The 24,899-nt window shown below is 42.5% G+C and overlaps 2 protein-coding genes across 2 annotated transcripts; one reads left to right on the forward strand and one right to left on the reverse strand.

Moving 5' to 3' along the window:
• Positions 1-3,407: 3,407 nt before the first annotated feature.
• Positions 3,408-24,101, reverse strand: si:dkey-174i8.1 (arylsulfatase I). Its single transcript, XM_034237810.1, has 5 exons — positions 23,965-24,101; positions 13,301-13,417; positions 6,870-7,552; positions 5,715-6,047; positions 3,408-5,386 (listed from the first exon to the last, which is right to left on the reverse strand). Exons 3-5 carry the CDS (start codon positions 7,166-7,168, stop codon positions 4,300-4,302), a joined length of 1,719 nt encoding a protein of 572 aa, XP_034093701.1. The 5' UTR covers positions 7,169-7,552; positions 13,301-13,417; positions 23,965-24,101; the 3' UTR covers positions 3,408-4,299.
• synpo2la (synaptopodin 2-like a) lies at positions 13,033-23,243 on the forward strand. The gene is made up of 4 exons (XM_034237809.1): positions 13,033-13,376; positions 16,319-16,470; positions 16,686-17,401; positions 18,653-23,243. Exons 1-4 carry the CDS (start codon positions 13,275-13,277, stop codon positions 21,268-21,270), a joined length of 3,588 nt encoding a protein of 1,195 aa, XP_034093700.1. The 5' UTR covers positions 13,033-13,274; the 3' UTR covers positions 21,271-23,243.
• Positions 24,102-24,899: the final 798 nt, after the last annotated feature.

Genomic DNA, 24,899 nt, shown 5'->3' on the forward strand with positions numbered 1-24,899 from the left:
GGTGATGTGCCTGTCACAGGAGTCTTGGACAGGCTGCAGTGGCAGGTTGAAGGGTGGGCGGTAATAGGGCCATTCTCAAGCTTTCAGACTTGTATAGTATACCATGAAAATGAAGCAGTGTCTACTGGAAATCCTGTGTCACAAGAACAACAAAACCCCTATGAGGTCTGTTAAATGTCTAACTCTGAGTATTTCAAGTAAGTATGTTAGAAGCCTGAGAATGAAAAACTACCATAGAAAAGGAAGGATTAGGAAAGAGGGAATATAATGTACTTTAAAGAAATTTTCTTCAGCCTAACTGTGAGTAATCTTGCAATCTCTGCTGTATTTAAAGAATTTTAAAGAAGTCATAAATAAGATATAAAGTGATCAGTGATTCAGTATCATCCTCCTCTACCACCCACATAGCACCAACAGGCTTCATTTTGATGAAGTAATTGCCTCTTATTAGTAATAACTCGCTGTATTGTCTTCCTGTTTGTACTGTATAGCACCAACCTCATCACATGACACTGCATTATTTAACATTTGAAAAATAAACCCTCCAGGCATGGCTGAATAAAGAGCCTATAATCCCCAAAAACCCCGACACATTGCTCAATTGTTATGTTGAGTTACATACTGACTGTACATTACATTGATTATGTGAGGTCATCATCTATAGTGAGAATAATAAGGTTGTTAATTGTCCCACAAGAAAAACGAACATGCTGCTCATAATAACGTCTCTAATGCACAAAATTGACTATTTGTGAACTTCCTCGCAGTGATGAAACTTTAACAGCAGTGTTGTGGAGCCACACAGGCCGAAGGGGAGTGACTCATTCTGCAGGAATGTTTTCAACTTGGCTCTCGGCTGCTCTACGTATCTTTGGACAAGCCTCGCCCTGCTCTCACTGACCAGTAACATCACTCGACTGTTATGGTTTTGAGATGTGTGTTTGTGTGTGTGTGTCTCAGGGAGTGACCACTGTCAATACCCAGCACAACGCCCAGAGGTCAACACTTCCTATCTGCTGTTGATCTGCCCTGAAACAGCTCATTGGAAAACAGCGTCTAAATCTATTTTCGGTTCAACAGTTTCCTTGGGAATAGTATGTCACAGAGAGTACATTAGAGTGGATCTAATACCTTCCTCTGTCAATTACTAACTTGGTCCCAAATAAGCATTTCATAGCACATCCAGCATTTAATGGGCTCCAATTTACGGTGCAAGAATCTAAAGCAAATGTGTCCCCATTGCGTAATTGAAACCACCCTGTCTCACTGAATGAGAAATGTGGCTTTGCTATGTCTTATCTGGAACACAATGTCCATCTGAAGATAATAAAACAAGTTTCTTGAGCCCATTGTGTTTAACTTCACGACTTCAGCAAATATCTAGAGTTAGCCTTACCTTCAACTGATTATCCAACAGTGGATATGACAGCTCCCTCCCACGTACTGGATAGCACTGTGTGTTTGTGTGTGTGTGTGTTACACCTCCTCCGTGATTTATATCTTCTGACGGTGCCTTATTTCTGCGGGCCATCACTGTATACTGGGAATCAGATGTGTGGGCATCTAACGATTGTCTTCACCAGTTTCTCACATGTACTCTGAGCGTCCCTGAGCAACATTTCTACTGTTAACCCAAAGCAGTCTCGTCAAATCTCATCACTACTTTACACCGTGTGAGGTATTTTCTGTGTGTGTCCGTTGCATACACATATATATGCGAGGTGAACTAAGCGCCTTCAGCTTCAATGCTCCTTGGAGTGATGTCATATAAGTCATGAACTATGGGCAGATGGAGACTCTTTGAGAAAGAAAGCCTCCAGTTGTTTGATTTCCAGTACTGCTCATAAAGATGGATGGAGGTCACCGACATAAGAGTTTCTCCTGGTATTTGAGAAACTGCTCTTGCATTGCTAGGGCAGTTTGTCTCTGTAGAGAAGTGTGGACACGTTCTATCTCTGTGCTTTTGTTATGCTATGGTTTCTACGACGCACAAGTCTATATCATTTCTGTAACCTTTCCAAACCGAATATAGTGAACACATCATATCTGTTTGTTTGTTTCCTTTTCTTTGTGGATCACTCTTTGGCTGACTGAGAGAACTATCTGCTTGTTTGATGAAAAAAGGAATGTCCATTAAGAAATGTTCACAATTATAAGTACAAGGTCTAAAAGGCTTTTGTTAATATATCATTCCCAAAAACGAATTGTTGTGTGTTATGTATACAAAAAGGATTTTATGAAAGAACAAGATATTTTAATCATATCGACAAGCACTTCAGACATTACAGCCCCCCCCCCCCCCTCTGGGGAACTCTCTCTTTTCCCCTCCACTCTTTTTATTTAACTGTACACTGCAGAGCTCTGAGCAAAAACATGGATAATGCTTCTAACTCGATCTTCCATGAGCAAAAACAAGTGAGTAGGACGAGGAGCAAAAGAGAGAGAAAGACAAGGGGGGTGGTGTGCACAGGGAATGAGCAAAGAGCTGAGGGATACATGCGGGGAGGGAGGAGGAAGAAATAAGAAGGACAGTTGAATATTCATTATTAGGCCGTTAGGGAGATATCTACAGCGCTGTTGCTACAGTGTGTGGGATTGCTGCCGACACTCACTCAGAATCACGTCTACATCCACACACACATATTGAAACACACAGCTAAAGGCTGGAATGAGCTATCAGAAACAATCAGATCAATGTTGAGGCTGTTTACTGTGTTTACGTGTCGTTAGAGACCAAGCAGCACCGCCTATGATTCATTTCTGTTAAGCTACAACAGCAGCACAGCAGCAGCTTCACCAGCAGACAGATACATCACGCCCAATTAAACAGCATGAGCCCAAAACTGCGGCTTTCCCAGAACAGTGAACCTAACAATTACTTTCATATTGGATGAGTCTGCACGCCACGATCCAAGTCCATTTTCAATGTTCAGTACCAACAGGGGAGTGGGGAGCTCATTTATTATGCATTATCACAATGTCTTCCTAACCTTAAGAGTGGTCAACTAATAAAGCATTGAACATTTTTCCCTTACCTTAAAGGGGCCCTTTTTGGATTTCCCATTTTCTGTAGTGTGCTTTTGTGCATTTAAATAGGCTGCAAAGGCTACAATCCCAAAAGTCACGCCACAGGGAGTTTCTCTCCCCCACACCCCCCTCCTGCCTGAAACGCCACCATTGGAATCCTTTGTTTTCTTCTGTAACATAGTGACATCACAATGTAACACTTGAGCTTTTATAAACTATGTGTTTTTGGATATTTGTGGAGTTAGGTGGTCCGCGAGTGTTTTTTTATTGGCTAAGTTGTCCTTGGTATGAAAAAGTTTGAGAAACACTGGGCTACGGGTAGCGACATCTCCTAAGTGGTTGACCAATCACAACAGAGCCAGCCTTTTGCTTACATGGTTTTATTTAGATCATTTAAATCAGGTTCCTGCATCTGATAACACAGTAAATGAGTTACATGATAGTATCAGCCACTGACCTCTGTTGGACATCGTGTTGCGGTCAGAGATCTTTCAATCTCAGAAATGAATAGTACTGTATAGCCCCTAAACAAAAACATCAAGATGACATTTGACCAAAACAGTCCCTCGCAGGCGTCTTTGTGTCAGAATGATGAGACATTGAGAAGTCATCCTCCATTTCTTCAGGCCTCATTTCCAAAGGCACAAACTCTATTTGTATTATTCAAACTATTCATGGATACTGGCATATATGCACAATGACACACACATTGCTCCCAACGCTGTCTTACAATGGCTGAAAGTCACCCTGCTTTAGTTTGGCTGCAGGACACTGAGTGAGTCTGCCTGCTCAGCCCTGTTTGCTTTTCTATCAGGCTGCCTGTTTATCTGCCGACTTTCAGTATTTGATCGTGGCTCTATCTCGTCTATCTGACCTGCAGGCTTGTCTGGTTTTTTGTTTGTGTCTCCATCCACCTTTTCCATTTCAGATCCTCCTGGTAAAGCCTTCCATATGCTTCAAATAAGGAATTAGATTATTGGAAACCATCAGAAAACCCTGCTCCAACAAATGTATGATGTTGTAAAGTGTCCACTGGTTCTTGCAACTTTCTAAAATCGTACAAAACCAAAGAACACCACCATGATTGCCTTTGAGGAGAGACTATCTACCAACTGCCTATCATTTTATCCATTTGATAGATTGTGTCCCAACGCATCATTTGTTGCCCCCTGATTGTGGCCATTCAAAACAGTTTTTCACATTTTTACCTTTAGATGTGTTCAAATTCATTTGAAGCATACTGAAACATTTAATAATTGATGCTTGAGATGTTTAGGAGAACAGTGTTTTCCTCTCCAGGCGTGAGGCCACCTTTCTGAACAGGGCTTTTAGTTTGCATACTTTGCAGTGTTTAAACTTCATCATCTTTTCTATTCTGCCATCCCCCTTTTCATTCTCTCCCTCCTGTCCCTCCAGGCCCAGCCAGGGGCTCCACACCCCTCCATGGAGCTCAGGGTCAGCCATGGGATCGTCCGGTGGGTTCCTGGGCATCACAGCTGTCAGGTTGTACTCTGCCAGCCGAGTCAGCAGATGTTTCACCACCTCTGGATGAACCTCTGCTAGGTCGGACCTCTCGTAGGGGTCAGAGGTGACATTAAACAGCCAAACTGACTTCCCCACCACATTGCGGTGCTTCTCCAGTTTCTGCCATCGCTCTGGACCTCCGGGAAGAGCGTGTGGGGGGATCCAGTCCCCGTCACCCACATTTCCTGTCAAAAGCTTCCAGTCTCCAACTCTTATGGCTGCCCTTACGGCTGTGTCCCAGATCCCAAATCCATTGAGTACCAACGCCTTGTCATACGGCTCCCCGGGCTTCCTGGAGACTGGGTCAATGTTGAAAAGGATCTCAGTGCGAGGGGAAGGCCAGCCCTTGCTGATGGTCTCCCACACATCGTGACTGTCTAGGCTGTGGTTGGACTGCGGGGCCCCGGCTAGCCCCAGTAATGTAGGAAACCAGTCTGAAACATGGATCAGTGCTTTGCTGACTACACCCTTCTTCTTCAGGAGGGGACTGTGGACGAAGCCCACAGCCCTGATGCCCCCCTCCCAGTAGGTTCCTTTCCCACCTTTTAGCGGCCAGTTGCTCCCCCCAGAGAGTGGCTGCCCTCCGTTATCAGAGGAGTAGATCAGTACTGAGTTTTGGTAAAGCCCACTCGTCTTCAGTTCCTGAACTACTTTTCCAACGCCTTCGTCCAGGCAGCTCAGCATGGCTGCGTAGTGACGCCGGAGACGATTGCCCTGAGAGTCATAGTAATGCAGAAAGTGATCTGGTACCTGCAGGGGTGTATGGGGGGACTGAAAGGACAGATAGAGGAAGAGCGGTTTGAGGGGGTCGTGGCTCCTCAGGATCTGCTTCACTCTGGTAAAAAAGAGGGAACAGGGGAAGATTTTATACGTTTTTGGTGACACTTTTAGGATGCGCATGTTCATAATGCATTATAAACATACTGAGATACAGTTAGCTCCTAGCACTGTATAATCATAGTTATAAGCGATCATAAATACAAATTATATAGCAGTTTGTAGAAGCATTATGAACAATTATGAGTGCTTGTAACTTTTATTATACAGTTCTATAGGCGAATAACAACACATTATAAGTATAATTATAATGCATCACAGACATGGGATCAACATTTGATTTTGTATTTGAATGTGTTTCATTAAATGATGACCTTGATGCTCACCTGTCTATGTAGAGCAGGGTGGAGTAATTGCCAGCCATCTTCCAGGCAGGCTTGTCTCCTTCATGCAGGTCAAATCCACAAGCCTCCGCTCCGTCACAGCTCCGGTAGGTGAAGTGGTCTCCGCTGCCAGTCAGAGTTCCCAGGAAGCTCTGAAAGCCCCGACCGGTCGGCAGGCAGCTCGGCCTGCAGAAGCCCAGGTGCCATTTCCCCACCATGTGTGTGGCGTATCCTGCTTCCACCAGGCGCTCTGGGAGGGTGGGGACGTCCGCAGGCAGGCAGAGAGGTTGACGTGATCGGATGATCGAGTGCTGGAGTCCGGTGTGAATTTGGTAGCTGGTAAGACAAGTGGCAAGTGTCTTGATAAGATATGTACAACACAATAGTGGGACATTTCGTAAATGATTCAAGAAATATTGCATCCTTGACTAATATTGTTACACAGCCTCAAGACAATAGGAGTTACAGACTAATGTTATATATAAATAAAAGTACACTGTTATGATCTTTTTTGTTGTACCTTTCTACCTGCAAGATGCCTCAAGCTCTTTAATCTGCACTGAAAATATGTTGGTGTTGTTCATGTTGCCATTTGTCCAGTAATCAGCAGAGATAACAACAACTCAGGATCAAACAACAGAACAGACTGAAATGTACAAGGTGCTTTGCAAAGAGCTATGATTTATTTTACTGTGGGTTTTGTTGAAGCTCGTAAAGATCAGTCCGCTTATGTAATGATGTGAGACAGCTGTCAGTGATATACCTCTCCAGCAGTATACACACTGTAAAGTAAACGAAACATCTTGATCTAACTATTTGCAGAAATAAGACTTAAAATAAACTTTTTCTTCCAGTAAAGTGGGAATTCTCTCTTTGTTTCTTCTATCTCCACCCATGAATCTGAGTATATTTTGTTGTAGTGATTAGACAGGATAAATAATTGAGTATCTGATCTTGTAACTACTGTTGGTGCTTTTATTTGACGGCCTTTCTTGTTCTGAAAGCTGCCCCATCCATTACTGAATAGACCATTAGAGATGTAAACAAAAGACAAAAAGCCTATAAATCCTGCGCATAATCCCTTCATACGAGAGTAGATGCAGTAACTGAATCCTTTTCACATCGTAATATTATTGTAAGAATGAGGTAGTTACTCACCGCCCTGTCATGAGTTGACTGCGAGAGGGGGAGCAGATAGGCTGCACGTAGTAGTTTTCCAGTTTGACCCCCTCTGCTGCCAGCTTATCCAACACAGGAGTGTGGATGTCTGAGCCATGGTAGCCAATGTCTCCGTAACCCTGGTCATCCACCATGATGAAGATGAGGTGGGGGGGCCTGGCTCTTTTCACCCCATCTCTGCCAAAACTGCCATCCGTAGACTTGTGTTTACCCAGGCAACCACTAAGCAAGGTTCCCCCAATCACCAGGAACAGCACAGAGCAGAAGCCTCCCCTCATCTCCAGATATCTACTTAAGTCTGATTTTGTCTGTTTTCTTTTCTGCTTAGTCTGCAGTCCGTGAATCTCATTCCAGATCGCTAGTGCAGAAAATGGCCAGATCTGTGTGGCCGAGGAGCTCGTCCGAAGGTCTTATCTGCCCATTAAGTGAGAGTCGTCATGTTCTGGGGCTTATTCCTGGTTTTGTGAGATGGGGTTGAGCTTGTGCCAGCTTCTGTGGTGGGTGGAGAAAAAATGCTGTCTCTAAGATGGGCAAGAAGGTGGTAGAGGTAATGCATGTGTGAGTATGTGAGAGAGAGAGAGAGAGAGAGAGTCTTTCCTTTTTGCAGTACCCTGCTACATTCCTCTGTATTTACAGGCGCCTCACACCATGGCTGGGAAGACCTGGGCAACACACACACACCAGACAGGTACTGTATATGTACTGTATATACGCTATACTGTCTACAGTATAGCCGGACATTATAAAACACAAACTCAATCTGTATTCACTGCCAACATTACAGGAGGGAGTTTAACATTTCATGATGGCAAAGTAAAACAGCTTTAGTGCATAAATGCACCGATAACAGACGGGCCTTAAAATAATAGTTTGGCATTTAATTCAGTTCATTTGTTGATCTCTTGCCTGTCCGAAGGTTAACCATTTTCTTAAAAACACCTTAAAAGTGAACAAGTTACTCATCCAGTCCATACTGGGATTGCCGCTCCTATTAAAATTATATTATAGGAACCACAGCTTGTACTTCCACTGTGATTTCCCGTACTGCATATTCCAAACTATACTGGAAATCCCTGATGAAAAATAACCCCTGTCATCTGTCTTTTGTTGCCTGATACTGCTCAATTAATAGAGTCACCCGATGACAATTACTGCGTGTGCCGGGCAATACAACTGATCCGACTAGGGAGGAACATCCGGTGTTCTGTGATGAGAATGTATCGACCAAAGCCCTTTTAGCCTTCACCTCACTGCCATCTCCTTCCCATTATAATGAGAGGAAATCAATGCCTCTGATACATACACATCCATTTCCTACTTTGTTGTTGCTTTACCCTGTGGGAAATTTAACAGGCTTTTTGCACACAGTGAGAATGGAGGCGTATGCTGGAGAGATTGAGATATATGGCAAGGGAGGGAAACATAACAATGAGATAAGGAGGGGGGATACATTTTATGAGGAGGGGGGAGTGGATTAGATAAAAGAATTGGCTGGAACATGAGACTGAATAAATGAGAGAAAAAGAGGCAGTAAAAGGGAAAAAAAAGAGAAATTAAGCAGTAAGTAAAAATGACAAGAGGGATGCTGTAAAGGGGGAAAGAAAGAAGGATTACAGTGAGACGGGGAAGGCATCATTTGCAAGAAGATGAGAGAGTACAGCATAAACAAAGTGGCATAAAAGGAGCAGTCACTTTGTCTTGCCCTGTGTGTTCGTCTGGGTCTCTGGGTGTAGCCATCAGTTTGCCTTAGGGACATGCAGGGTGACATGAACTCCTCTTTACTGCTAAGAGAGGGAAGGAGAGAGGAGGGGCTGTAAAAGTGACAAATGGCTTCTTGAGGAGTGCAGAGAGCAAGGTATTGTGTTTATCAACTGTCTGTCAGGGTCAAAAAGTGAAAAGTGATACAAGCGAAAACTCTAGATTATGTTTTACTATGATTGTGTACTGTGTTGTCAGCAGATGGCAGAATGAAAAGCTTCACTGTAATAAAAAAGAAAATTAAAAAAAAAGTTTTAAAGAAAGGCTTTTTGAGGACACTCGGTTATCCACTAATGCACTTTACAGTGAAGCAAAGTTGTCAGTGTGTAGGGCAAAGGATGCAACCTGCTGTAGCCCAGTGCGTAATTTGTACAGGGTGTACAATGTGTGTGTGTTGGTGCGTATTGGTGTGTTTTAGAAAAGGCAGTTTTGCAGAGTACAAGAGAGTAGCAGTGAATGTGATTTATTCATGACGATGAATTAGTGACTCACTCAATCTGGAGCTACTCTGTTTAGCTGGAGTTTAAGTGTGGGACTGTGTGTGTTTGAGCATGTGTGTGTTTGTGTCAACGTGGATCTGAAAAGGACTTGCCTATTATAACATTGAAAAACAAAGAGCCATTTTTTATATTAATTTAAGATTATGTGACTTGAGAATTTCCTTTACTGTTTGATCATCTAAAACGATATAGCCTACTACTGACATACAAATAAGCACACACACAGACAGTGTGATCTGAGTCTAGACCGAACTCTGAGACATCACGCTAGCTCTGCAGTTCCCATCAGCCCTGAAGGTGACATAGACGGAGGCCGTGGCTTTGCTGAAATACTTGAGGATCATCTTCCAGGCAGCTGAAACTCAATCCACTCTCCATTCTCCTCACCTTACTCAGTGATAGATTGACAACATGAAACGGAGGGGGTGGGGGACACACTCAGTGTCCTCACATCAATCAAACCTCCCACACAGAGGATGGTGGTGGCCTTGTGTCAAACTAACTCACAAACTTTTGGTAAACTTTTTCTCCTCCACCTTACAGCTCCTTGGGTTGTTCCATCCGATCAAACATTCCCCTGAGGAGGGTGAGTGCTAGCTTTGACTCATCAAAAATGAAAGGGATCACACAAGTTCAATGTGTGTGCAGTATGAATGTGGTACAGTCAGCGGAGGGTACCACCATGAGGATTTAAGGTGTATTGCATGCAGATTGATAGCTAGAAAGAGGGGGAATACAACAATAAATATGCCATGGAGGACCCTGATTCTATTTACAACTGTTACCTATACGTTTTAAAAAAATGCTCAGCTTATATTATTATTGACATACTAATATTTCAGTCTCGTTTTCACCTCACCGAACCAGTGGGCAGGGTTGGCAGTGTCTACCAGGCTGGCAAAGATGCCTCAATAAAGGGCACTGGGTCTGTGCCCACTGCCGCTCAACAAACCTGTCTGTCAGGGTCATCTTGGAAAGGCAAGTTGCTCAACAGACGAGTCATTAAACAGACAAATGAGAGACGGAGAGATAAAGAGAGAGAGAAGAAAGTGTCAGATGCTCTTCATAGTGAAAATGGTGCAAAAGGCAGAGAAAGACAACAATGAGAGGAAAGATAGTCTGACACAAACTGATTAACAAGGGGAACATGAGAAGGATCAAGCCTCACTTAACAGTTTGCTCATGTTCACTGGAAAAAACACTCGGCTTCTGCCATTTCCTGTGTTAAAGCCACAGCCGTCATCGCTGAACCCTTACACACTACTTTAATTCATGTTGATGCCACAATAGAAAGCATATGGAGTGGAAAAACATATGGAGCCACAGGGGAATGCCATGAGGCTGCATATGGATTTTGACCTTTTTACTTTTCTTGAAATACAGCCAACTTCTGTGAGAGCAGAATGACTTAGCAGACCTCTTCCTGACTTGCATTGCAGAAGCCACAGCTCTCTGCAATGCAGTGTCTTAGTTTAGTTTGACAGAGAAACAGTCGCTGACATAAAACAACACGTTGTATTTGGTTTAGCTGCAGTAGTGTTATTGAATATAGTCTGTTCATTGTTAGAGTTCAAATGTCTCTGCTGGCATTGGTAAATATGTTTTTATTTCAGACTCAGAAAGTTTCTCTAAACTGAATTAGGAGGAAAATAAAGTTGGTTTTTTGGACTGTGGGAATCGAAGATTTTAGAAATGTCTGTAAACTCACTTTAATCTAGTGTTTGACATTTTAGAATTTGCAACCAAAACTTCACTTAAAGGTAGGGTATGTAATTTTGGAGAAACCAGCTCGAGTGCGCTAGAATTTGAAAATACGCAGCAGAAACAAATCTGCCCCTTCCTTCAGACTTCCTTACAGAGCCCCTCCTCCAACACACATGAACACGCACATGACCAATGAGGGCACGAGATACATTTGTGCACGAGATGGAAGGCTGACAGGCAGGTAGGCCATCCAGTTACTTTAGCCGGGCCGGCTCAGATGATTGGTCGTGCTTTTTACAGCGCCACGGCTTCCACAGATGAAATGTTTAATGTATTTATTGTCAAAGCATTTCATATATTCATTGCTATCGGGATGTTAAGAGCATTCCATGGAATATAACAACAAGTGTTTCTGAAGTGAATGACCTACCTTTAAGTCTTTGTTGAGCTTAAACACTGTTGCAGACGTGTTTCTTCATGTCTGAAAACATGTTAGGCAGATATGATCTGTGCATGTGGTGACATGCAGGCTAGTTTATGTGCATCCTGAAAACTGCTTTTCATGTAGTGTAAAAGTTGGTTTAAAGTAAAACATCCAACACAAAAGATGAGAGGCTTCTTTAAAATCTGTTGTAAGAACGTTCAACAACTAAAGGATGAAAAGCTACTAGTTACTACTTAAAGTGTAATCATTTCTGAGCAGTAAAAAGATATGTAAATACCATAGACTGTATATGGTAAATACTCAAGGAGGCCGACAGTGAGTCTACCTTTAACCGCTAGGGGGAGTAGTTGGCACAACTGATCTTCAGCAACATGTTTGTCCAGATATCTGATACTTCACTATCCCTGTGTATATACCAATGTCTTATAAACTGGATATATAGTGTGTGGTTGGGCAATTGCTTTAACTCTAGTGTTCTGTTAGATATCATATTAAGGAAGACAGGGTGACATTTTCTGCGAATATCTGACCCAGGACTGATCTTGGTTAGTATCCTGAGGTCTAGAGACAGCTGCAGAGCGAGGCTGCCAAAGGGTTCAGCTATCATTGGTAACTTCTTGCAGCATTGATAATGGCAGCGTTGCCTTTCCAGCTAGGGGATGATCTAGCCGCTATCAACAGGTTTAAAGGCCTGTCAATGCACAAATGGAAAATACAACATAATTAAAGGAAGTGAATGCTGACACTAAGTGTGCAGGGGAGATTGAGGTGTTTGTTGTTTTTTATAAATACATTTTTAAATGAAAAAACATAACATCTGGTTAGCAATAGTCATTTAGAGCATTTAGTATAATCTCATCACTGCTGCAGGCCTGGATGTAGACTTTTAGTTTTGTGCCTAGCTTAAATGTCTTTGTCATAGTGTCCACATCTGCCACCACGACTAAGAGTGTGGCTTGTTGTAAGAATGTGGATAAATGTAAATGGATTGTGGGATGAATCAGCATCTGCCTATAACGAGACACATCATCATTTCTTTGTATTTTTTTTTGTATCAAACATTTCTACAGGATAATAATCAATTTTACACATGCAAGCATGTTGTTTCATAGTACTTGTCATTTAGCTAACACTGTGGATTTAGACATATTTGAGTGTAGCAAGCCGTTCATCCGGAGCTTGCATACGTATGTATCCTAAAGGCTCCATGATGACAGCTTAGAATGTAATTAGTTCAAAAAGATCTGGCAGGAAACACATCAGCCTCAGCAGGTGAACCGGCACCATGATGTAGTAGGCCCCCCTTGGTGTAAATCAAAGGATATTTGAATGTTACGACCAAGAGCGATATTTTCTATCATTGCATGTCACAGCCCTGAGATTTGCTTTGACCCTACTAAAGGTTAATCATGACTTGAATGTTGTAAAGCCTGATATGGAACATTGCCATTTGGACGTTCTGAATGTTAACTTTCCCTTGGGCTGCAGACGAGCAGGCAAAGCGGCGGAGGTGGTGGTGGTGCCCTATTTTTGGATGGGCTATCAGCGACCCAATGGCATAGGTCTGAGTGACAGGACAAGTGTTGCGTTGGACCCTCCCCTCGCTCGTTTGGGGTAGGCATTCCTCACTGTAAGCAGACCCAGACCCCCCCTCCCATCATATTTCTCTCTCCCTCTCCTTCTGCTTTGGCTATGATGGTAGGCCCACTCTGTGTATGGGTGGGCGCACAGAAGTGTGTGTGCATGTGATTGTGTTCAGGTGTGAGCATTGGCCTTAGAGCTGGACTCACAGAGAAGTCAGCGTCCGGACAGTGAGGCAGGAAAAAGAGCACGTCAGAGCTCTTTGAGGGGGCCCTGACCGCTGAATATGGGGCCAACATACTGAGGGCCCCCCAGACAAAATACAAAAACCAAAGAAGAGTGGAAAATAACCAAGAAAAAGAAGAAAAGCTAAAAAAAGACATAGAGAGCAGAACAATGGTTGCAGAGGAAGTGATAATTACATTGTCCGGTGGAGCGCCATGGGGCTTTCGTCTCCAGGGAGGTGTGGAACATCAGAAACCACTGCAGGTGGCCAAGGTAATCAGCACGTCAGACTGAATAAGTCATTTCATGGTTTGCTAAATGGAAAGAAGAAAACTGTTAGATTCATCAGTTTCTATAGAGAGAAGTGAAGCATCGGCTGGGATATATTAGGTGGAGATATAAAAAACTATGAACAAAGTTGGAATGGAATATTGGCTGCCATGCAGGTTGGTTTGGGGCCTGAATGTGAGTCATCATCTTGTTTGAGATCGGTCTTCATGCAGAGGCGCACCAATGATTTATTGATTGGTTGAACTTTAAACGTCCTGTTCAGCTGGGAGCGAAGGGCAACCTTGTGGCATATCTTCGACTGAAAGCTGCTTCTCCTGTTAAATGCATGACGTTTAAATTTGTCTTGACATTAGAGTCATATAAACCTGAAAATGTGTATTTTCGAAATGGATAATTGAAACTTTTAGCTACTTACTGGCTGTTTTTCATTTATGATTTGAGCAGTGAAATATGCACATTATAGCAGAGATTTCAGGAATATTAAGGTCATTGTTTGTGGGGAGCTAATTCAATGCTACACACCATTCCCCAGTGATCATAAGCAGTACTCAAAAAGCTAGTTTCCACTACGTAACTAAGAAACTCAAATCACTCCAGCCAGTGAAGCTTGGTCATGTTAGTGAAGCTTGGTCATGTTAGAGCTGGCAGGTTACCTGAGATTTATCTAGAAACACTGTTGTAACACTAGACACCTCACAGGTGAGCAATGCATGTCATGCAATGGACCAGTTGAAATCGATATGGTCCAGGCCAGACTCAAGCTACATTGGTGTCTGTGATGTAAGATTCTAAAACCATAATGCTTTCCGAGATTAAATACAAGAACTTTGATATCAACTTGTTTAAAGACGTTCTCTGAAATAGAATATTATGCAAAGGAAATATTTAACCTTATAACTCTCAGCTCATTTTACTACCATAAGCAAATTACTTTGGTCCCCACATTTGGCACCAACGAAGCAGTCCAGATTTGAATTTTGATCTCCATTTGAGAAAGCAAATATTAACATTAAGAAATCTTTATATAAAGAGATCTTATTGATAGTTATGGTAGTTCATGTTTCAGTACACCTGCACAGATGCACCTGTATGACACAAAGCCTATATCCACACACACTTTCAATAATTGTTGACTGAGCAGAACTACTTTTACAGGTGGCTATTTTTGGTTAAGAAGCAGCATGTCACAGGGTCAGCCAAGGTGTGTGTTTCAGCTCAGAACTCAAAATGTAACATCAAGCACTACTCAGTACGTTGCTACACGGAAATTACTGTATAACTTCTTTTTGTAGGTTCATTGAAAATAAATCCTGATTGCTAAATATTCATCAAGGACCTCAAGCACCTTGTTCAAATCCTAAAACTTTTGTTGAGGCATTTAGCGTTTAACGTTGTTTTGGGTTGAGAAAACACAGAGTTTGTAATGATCACTCTGGTTGGTGGGAGGTATTGGAGAAGCCTGTTTAACAGAATCATTTGCAATGCCTTCATCTATCATAAACTTTATAATAATTAATCGTAATTTCCATTATGTAACTTGTACAACCATTTTAATTGGCTGAAGGAGACATTTTCATTTACAGACCTCCAACATGTCTTTATGGTAAATATAATATGTTACTATACTGGCAAAGAGGCTTATTTTAGTTTGTTTATGAGTAATACAATGTGCTACCAGTCATGCATCTCTAGTGGAAACAGAGACAATAAAAACCATGTTGGTGAAATAATTCCTTCTTACAATATTTGTTAGCATGGTTAGCCTTTTAGAAATGTTTCCTCTTTAAACTCCTCTGATCCAGCATGTTGTCGACTTATGCAGAATATGGTAATATGTACACAGAGCCACAGGACACTATATTAACTTCATGGTGCTGGACAACAGCTGCTTCTGTATGACCATCCAAAACAGAGTGCTTCTTCACCCCTGAGAGCAGGAAAGTGTAATCTTGTCAGGTCTTATACTACACCATCCCTGACAGGTGCGGAGCAGTTTGAGGCTTTACTGAAAGAGCCAGTGTGTCAGACCTGGGTTTGTGCCTGTGGGTCTTCATGCGCGTGTCTGTGTAACTGTTATGACTTGCAAGGTGACTGACTGAATGTTTATCTGACATCCTGTCCCTCAAGCAGACACAGGCCACTTTCAAAGGCTTAGCTAAATGTGGATGTGGGATTTCATTACAGGCAAACCAGAATAGCTGGAAAGAAAACTTACTTGGTCAACCTGAACATTTCCTTATTGAATTTAACATACAATGCTAATTTCCACATAGCCGTGCCCTCACAGTGCATTCAACACTGTAGTCAATTTCTTTGAAAATTGTTAAATATCGGTTTGAATTGATTGTTTAATTTATGTTGACAGGGTTTGCACGGACCTGAGGCAATTTAGGGTGGGCATTACGCCATGGTCCTGAAAGACCTCTGGCACAAATAGCAAAGCACCAAATGAAGATGGCTGCTGGCTGGCATTTCCCAGTTAAAGTGTGAACTACTCGAGCTGCAATATGTGGCATATATTTGCAGCAAGTTCAAGCTGTAAGGACAAAAGCTGCTTTCTGTCAGTCACCGTCACAAGCCAAGACAAGACATCAGCATAGCTTTGTCAGGCTTTCTTTCTATCCTTTCAGCTACAAAGGCTAAACAAAATAAAGAAGTGTTTGTGTTTGTAGCAGTTCTCTTTATATCCTCTTTAAATAACTACTGTACATAACAGCTTTTCAAACCAAAGCTGTATACCTAAAACTTGGCCTTAATTACAAGTCCCGAGACTTGAGATTGGTCTTAATAATGCCTCAAAAGACTTAAAAAAGGATCTACTATATGCCCAACATTATTTTGATATACCCCTTAAAAAAATGTTTTGTTTAGAGTTTTGTCATCTATGTTAATGTTTGAAATTGTGCCTTTATTTACTTGTTCAGGTGCGTAAACGCAGCAAGGCATGCAGGGCTGGGCTTCGGGAGGCTGATGAACTGGTGTCTATCAATGATCAGCCATGTGGAACGCTATCTCATGCCCAGGCCATGGATCTCATCGACAGCTCCTCTGGGATATTACACATCCGGGTCAAAAGGTCAGAGGAACAAAACAATACAACTCTTTCTAGTGACTACCCATCATTCCCCCCCCCCCCCCAGTGTAATAGTTTGAGATTGCATCAAATATCTTTCCAAACAAATATTTCTTCTGCTTGTGCTAAGATCATACTTACTGTAGGATTTAGGCAAGTACATATAAGACATCCAACTATGACCCCATCAATATTTTAAACCCTGTAATTGTTTGCAGGGTGCCAGCTGGTTTTCAGTCCGTGGTGCTTGTGACCCGTGCCCCATCTCCCCGTATAGACAAAGAGTACCGTGCTGCTTTGCGTGCCATGTCGCCCAACCACCCACACCACGCACCCGTCCGTGAAATCCACCGTAGCCACTCCTCCATAACCAGTGGTTTGACATCTCCACCTGGTAGTGAGGCTTACTACGGTGAGACCGACAGTGATGCAGATGTGGCCGGCTATGAAAGGCAGAGAAGGCAGAAACGGCGCAGCCCCAACAACCCCAACCCAGGAAAACCATCAGGACGAGCATCCCCAGAGGGGGAGACATCAGAGATGAGTGGCTATGACAGCGCTCCAGATGCACATGCTTATCCTCATTTGTTGGATGGACGTGGGGGAGATGGAGAACGAGGAGGAGGGTTACCGGGGGTGGCACGGAGGGAGGTGATTTACCAGCCCCCTGTTCCAGGACTGTGGTCCTCCCAGACATCCACTGAGACCTCCTCCATCATCTCCTCAGCAGATGACCAGGGGCCACGGGATGGAGTACAAGAGGAGGACAGTGGCTTTCTAGAGCCAGCCAATGTGCCACTGGTATGCCCTGCGAGGGCAAAAGAGGCACTTCTGCTGGGATCCCGCAGCCAGCTTGTACCCATGGTGGGTCCTGTGAATAACCCCATTGATGAGGAGTTGACAACCACTTACATGGAAAAGGCCAAACAAGCTAGTAAGTATGGCTGAGGAAAAATCATGACCGAGTGTGCATCACATACAGTTTCCTCAATTAAGTACACATTCCAGATAAGTAACATTGTTTGGTTCAAGAATTAAAAGTAAGTAAGAAGTACATTTAAGTACATTTATAGTTCACAAAACACTCCGTATTAAACCTTTTTTATATATTTATAATATTCATCGTAGAGCTAGATAGCGCCTTGTTTTAAAGCAGATTCACCATTGATTCCCAAAACATTTAATTGATTAACATTTATTATATTGCCATTGGGAATAGCATTTTCTCTGATTGTCCTAATCAGAGAAACTACGGTGTCATACTGTCATTTGATCAGTCAACCACATTCTAACCAAACATTCATAAATGTTTTCATACTAGCGGGTGTCAACCTAAGCTTAGTCTGGCAAAAGAGCATTGATGGTATGGTTTACTATTTGTACCTTCAGTTATGTGTGGAAAACCCCAGCGATCATAGGAGTACTGAAGAGCATTTACAGCTGCTTTTAGGTATCAAGTAGCAAAGCATACTCTCATTTTCTCTTCTCTTTTTCTGTTTTCTATTGCCGCTGTCCTTTATTTTACTATACAACTCGTTACATTTTCTTCTTACATCGTGTCATGCAGTCTATCATCCATAACGAGCACCAAGAAAAAGGACAGAGCAGGGCTATTTGAAGGCAGTGGGCTGTTTTAAGAACTTAAATATATGTATTCCTGTAAATCTCTCTTGCCACGAGAGAAGGTTTAACATTCTAATGTCCTACTTAGGAATCCTGTCCTAGACAAATTAAGAACTCCCTTCATGTGGCAGTACATACTAGGGTAACATAACTAGGATATCTATGATAATCTTCTTAATACCATAACAAGTTCAAAGATATGTTGTGACTACACTTTGAAGTTCTCCTTCCAGTCACCTACAACATGCAACTTTCCACTAGCTTGCCGATAGTCCTCGCTAGGTTGGATGTCAGAGTACATAAGACTAATAATGTGCAAATGTATCCTTCACCCCAGCTAATGTGAGAAGCTGAAGGCATGCAGGGAGTTTTCCAGGAAGTGCTTCTGTTGCACGTTAGGGGATGAATGCCTGTTGAAGGCATGGTGGTCAAGACAGGTTTACATGCTCATTTCAGATTCAGTTATTTTTAAATGTTTAATCTAATGTATCTGACCTTACTAGTACTAATGACATGTTATTGTGTAACTGCTCCTAAAAGCTATGGCTTTCATATCTTGCAGAACTGAACCGAGGGGATAATCTGCAAGACAAGCATGTAAAAGAAGCCAAAAGCAAGTGTCGAACAATTGCGTCCCTATTGACTGATGCTCCCAACCCCCACTCCAAAGGGGTGCTGATGTTCAAAAAGAGGCGTCAGCGCTCCAAGAAGTACACACTCACCAGTTTTGGTAGTGTGGACGAGGACAGGTGTGAGGACTCACAAGAGGAGGATGGGGTATTCCCTGGCAGCGAATCAGAGTTTGATGAGGATGGCTTCTCTGCAGTTCCTGACCCAACTTGGGATAGTGATTACTTGGATATGCTGGAGAAGAGGGCAACTGCAGGCACTGAAGGTCGTGTGGATAGGGCAGAGGATGCTTCAAGTCCAGGGTTGAGTCACACTACAGGCAAGGGCGCCCAGTTGTTTGAGCAGCAGAGAAAGAGGGCTGCTGAGCATGCCAAGAAGGTAGAGGCGGCACAACCTCAGGCTCCTCCACAGTCTCAAGTCCAAGGGCAGGTTCAGGCATATCAGTTGCATTCAGAGTTTCAACCACAGATGCAGCCAGACCTCCAGCCTCAGCAGATGATACCACCTGGCCTAAGAGCCATTCAGCTAAATCAGGCTCAGGCTCCAGGTCAAGTTGCAACCTATAGCATGTCTAATGGGGACCCATCCTACTCGGCCATTACTACAGCTAGCATGATGATGTCCCCTCCACCTGTGGCCCTCAAACCAGCCACCGCCTCAGTGACTGTTCTGAACAAACCTGCACCACCAACAGAAACACCATTACCAGAACAACCTTCAAGTAATGTTCTCAATAGAACTGCTCGTCCTTTTACTCCTGGCTTTATCAGCATTCGAGCGGCAACTGCCCCTGTAGCGTTCCGACCTTCTGTCACAAAGACGAGCCAGCGTCCTGCCTCAGCTGCTATCATGCCATCACAATTCTCCACTGCCTCTGAACTAGCCATGAATGCCACATCATATTTCCGCCCTGGCCCACCACCAGTGTTTATTCAACCATCCTTTGTACCTCAAGGTCCCTTTCCCTTAACACCAGAGGTTCCTGTTAACTATTACCATCCAGCTGTTTCCACCTCTGAAGAGAAAATGCACTCATCACCAGCAATAACTGCAGCTTACCAGGCTCCATTTGTAGCTGGGGTCCCAGTGTATGTGCCCTCAATGCCCACAGCTCAACAAGCACCAATGGCTTCAGCCCCAGCTCCTCCTGCATATCAATACCCTGGTTCACCTGACCCAGTTGCCCTAGCGCCTCCATTTCAAGTTCCAGTTGCTCAGCCAAGTCCACTTCAATATCCCATGGCCCCAGTGTCGGTTGTCTATCAGCCGGAAGCTGTAGCTCCAACCCCAGTTCCTGGTCCATTAGGTCGCACAGGAATATTAAACGACTTTCGACGCCGTGGTGGCAAACCCAAACCTATGTTCAATGTGCCAGAGGTCAAGAAACACTCCCCCAATCCTGAGTTGTTGTGTATGGTGCAGAACCTGGATGACAGGTCCACCCGACACAAATATGGCCAACCACCGCCTGACAATACCTTTGACGATGCAGGAGAGGAGGAGAGGAGTGGTGAGGCTGGCATGGGAAAAGCACCTCCTCCAGTTGCACCCAAGCCTAGGGTCATCCATGAAGCCCCACAGTTTCTTCAAGCAGGGGGTAAGGGGGCCGAGCTGTTTGCTCGCAGACAGAGCCGGATGGGTATGTATGTAGTTGATACCCCACCCGAGACGCCTTACCAGCAGGTAGTGGCCTCGCACAATGCAGCCCAATCTCTTGACTTCTCCAACAATCCTTCACTTGCGTCTCAGTGGAAATACTCCCCAAATATCCGTGCTCCTCCACCCATTGGTTACAACCCACTTCTGGCCCCCTCTATCCCTACAGGGCCTCAAAGGAATACAAGCAAGCCAGAAAGCATGGGTAGAGGTGCCCCCCAAAGAGAGGGCATCAAAGCTCTGGATGTCATGAGAAGGCAGCCCTACCAGCTCAATTCTGCCATGTTCAACTATGGGGGCAGTGTTGCTAATATTTCAGCCATGCCTTCTTACCAGGCCCAGAGGCAGCAGCTGCAGTACGGTAACTGCACAACAGCAACAATGGTGGGCAGCTCATTAACTCCCCCTAAGCAGATCCCCATCAAAACAGCTCGTGTTTTTGAGGTCAAACGATTCTCCACACCAACACCAATGTCTGCTCCCTCTCTCGCTCCCCAGGTCATTGCACCCCGCTCGGCCACTAGCCTCGGAGAACGTTTTTCTTATTCCGGTATGATCTCCCCACCTCCTGCTCCTTTTACTCCAAACCCAGCACCATTCAGTGCCCCAATGCCAGCTTCAACACCCTCCCAACCAGTTGGACTGCCTGGCCTCCCAACGTTCTCTGCCGCCCCTATTCAACACCCTTTGCCCCCTGCAGTCCCTACACCTTACATGCCAGTATCATACACCAGTGGGCTCCAGTCAGCCAAGCAGTTCCAGAGCGCTCCTGAACTCAGTTTTCTTGCCTCTTTGCCGTCACTCAAGCCCCCCCCAGTTCAGGCACCCAAACCACGTTTTGTTGCCACCAAGGGAGGCATTAAGCCCCATGTCTGGAGGCCAGGGGCAATGTGAAAACCAGGAAATCCGTCACTATGACATCCTTCTGTGATACACAAATTCTTTCATAGTTTAAGTTAAAAATACCAAACATCCATTAGTTCTGTGTGACAATATTCAGTTTTTCTCTTCTAAAGTCATTGTTAATTGAATATTTTGGGGTTTTGGGTTGTGCTAAGGCTTTGACAACTTACTATGGGCAATTCATTGATCAATAGTGACAAATAAATAAACATGAGCTTACTTAAGTCTCAAATTCAGCTGTAAAATAATTAAGTAACATTCAAGTCCAGAAATCAAGAAGCCGTTGAAGTTAGAACTTGAATAATGATAAGAGGTTATACACGTCTTTTCCTTTTCAAAATGCTGCTTAATAAGTTTATTTTTGCTGCCAACACATTTAATCACACAGATATCCGAGTGACAATAATACAATAGAGTATATTGGCATATAATGTATGCTGTATAGTCAACCATATGCCTGTCCTGGGGGAGGTTTGTGTAAGGTTTCTGGAGATCTCTTTCTACTTATTTAGCAGATCTAAACAGAGCCTGTACTGAAATATTCTTTGAAACTTGAAATGTCTGAAAGATGTTGAAAATGAATTATTGCGATTCTGACAATAGGATTAAAATCACTGAGAAAAATGATGTTGTATGTCGACAGATGGCGGATCATAAAGCAAAGGTTGCAGGCTTATTTATTTTATTTAACTTTGAACATTTAATTCTGTTTTTCAGTGCATGTCCTACTAAATGATGTGCCCAAAAATGTATTTTTACCCCTGTTTTCTTGCAGCATTGTAAAAAAACAAACAATAATGCATACTTGTACAGGGGTTTAAATAATGCATGACCAGCTGAAAATTGTAAAAAAAAAAGTAAACTCCTTGATTTTCACATTGAAACAATATGTGAACGTCTGCTCTTGCAAGCAAGGTTGTGTCAAACACCTCTGCTCACTATAGCCAGAGATAAATGCCATCTTTTCAGCATGGGTCACATTCAACAAGTGCCCTGGCTGTCAATTAATGTACACTTGTCACTGGATATCATAGCTTCCATTAGGCACACCAGAGCCTCATTAGTTACCGTGTGATCTTTATATGTAAATTCTTAACTTTATTAAACAAATAACACAGATGAAGGAATGTGTATTTGGTTTTGTTTAATTATGATTTAATCAGATGTGGTGCAAGGGGAAGTTAACTGAATGACAGGCACCAGAATGTATAAAAGGGTTCAAGAAAGAAGAGTGGCTGTGGAGAAGGGTTCAGGCAGTATATACTGTAGGTAGGGCAGATAACGGATGTGGTCATAAGCCCATTTGTTATTGGGATTCATGGTTGATTTGTACATAGTTAGGAAATCCCACAGCCTTAAGAAGTTAACAGCAGAAGGACAGGAACGTTTGGTACAGTACATGATGTTTTTGATTTAAAGAAACTGAGGCACAAACTTGTGTCTTTTTATTAACAATGGTTTCTGTAATGGCTATATACCTTGAAAGACTAGGTATGCTAATTTAAACAAGTAAGGAACAAAGGAATGTATTTGTTGTTTTCAGTTGTGGAATTCTTTGGAAGATACTTTTGTTTATTTTTTTATCACTTTTAAAGTATATTTTCTCTTTAGCTTCCTTTTTGTTCTCATATTAGTATGGCCATGGAAAATGTGGACATAGTTATTTTGAGGTGTAAAATATGATAAATGTATGCTTCTAAATGTGGTTGATTAAATATAACTTGATTAAATGTTATTGATGCTTAGAAGATTATACTGACTAGGAGACGAGACATTTTTAGAGGAACACAATTAGATTTGAAAGCCCTCTGGTTGTCTAACATTTCCTATTTTACACTGCCCTCTGCTGCAATTGTGTGATACTGCCCTTTTATTTGTGTGTACAGTACATGCATGCAGTAAATGATAATATTAATGAAACTGTTACATGTAAATCAGTTTTAATAAAAGACTAAAAGAATGAATGATGTATGTTGAACTATACATTTAAAGGGTCAAAACACAATAACCACCTGAGAGACATTCTGCACATGACTAAATAAACGTTACACAGTGTTCAGGTGATAGATTTATAAATTGGGATTAGCGTTTCATAAAGCAACAAGGCTTTCTGCCTTCTGACAAACCAGGTGAGCCTAATACTTGGGTTTGTTTTTAGTTCTTTATTTAGAAGATCATGACATCAGGCTGGGCCACATTGTTGGGGTAAAAGGTCAAGTAATGTGAATTGATATATATATAGAGAGAGAGAGGAGATACCTAGACAACATACTTAAAGTAAAGAAATCAGATTGCCTATACTCAAATTCATCTTAAATTGACGTTACTCCCCTCACTTTTTGATTCAGTCTCATGTTTTTTGAATGGAGAACTGACCCTGATAGTTACAGATGCATTTTTGTGAATAGTAACCTGGAATAGGATTTCTGTAGACAATTCAGGCTTAAAGGCAGCCTTATGCAACACCATGTCCCGAGCAAAAGTGAAACTGGATCCATCATTTTTTTTAAATCACACGACATCTACGTGTTGTTAGTCTATATTTGACTTAATAATCCACTTCAGTTTATTACCTCAGAAAATAGGGGCCTAAGAGTCTCCAATTGCTTGTATTTGTTCAAGAATAAAAACAATTTGAAACCTTCAACTTCAATCTGTGTTGAGCGGAATAGATTCTTCACGCACCTTTGTATGGTATATGAAAGTCCATAAGTCCCTGGGTGGGGTCTTAGGTGAAGAGCCTGCATGGAAAACAGAGAAAATGCCATTTTAGGACCTAATTCAGGAGCGTAAGTCATGGAGTGGTCTTTTCAGAAGTCACGTTTCCATGATTTAACATCTGCCACAGAGTGGTGCTGCAGAGTCATGTCTGAGCATGCAGTCAGAAAGGCATCTTGTTCCCAACCTGCGTACTCACAGGGCTCTATATAGGGACTATTTATAGAAGAAAATACGTAATTTCTACTTAACTGAATTTATTAAAAAAATATTAAGATGTTTTGAAAAGATCTAAAAATTCTGAAATATAAAGTATATAAACTTGCTACAACATGACATTTTAGAAGTAAACAATAATATATGATACTTCATTGAAATATGGGTTATGCATTATTTTTCGAATTATAATTTGTTTTTCTAATATCATAGGAATATACAGAAATTAGCAAATTAAATAGTGGTGTAGAATACATTGCTAGCTTTGAGGTAACAGAAGTTATTGTCCCTCTTGTAGGAATGTCCTAGGGCGAATGGGCAAAGGGTACTGCTGAGGAAATGTGGACACATGATTGCCAATCAAGTTTTGAAATTCTTTCTGTATTCAGGTTGCAGATTTTGAAATGCTTCTATTATGAACACGTAACAAAGAATATTGCAGGACAAGACATGTGTTGCCTACATTGGTTATTGGTCTTATGATGCTCAGTGCCTTGCATTCACTTGCGCAATCTGATCAAGCCATGCCAACGTTGTTAGAGTTTCTGAAATGTATTTGTCACATGCCCATCATGTCCAGTAAGTTAACACTTCAAAGAAACTGAAAATGTGACAATCTACTGTCAGGTTGGAGAAATGCAGGGAGTAAAGGGGCCAACCCTCATTTTGAAACACAAACTGTCAGG

Source organism: Gymnodraco acuticeps, unplaced genomic scaffold, assembly GCF_902827175.1.
Source record: "Gymnodraco acuticeps unplaced genomic scaffold, fGymAcu1.1, whole genome shotgun sequence".
Classification (NCBI taxonomy): domain Eukaryota; kingdom Metazoa; phylum Chordata; class Actinopteri; order Perciformes; family Bathydraconidae; genus Gymnodraco; species Gymnodraco acuticeps.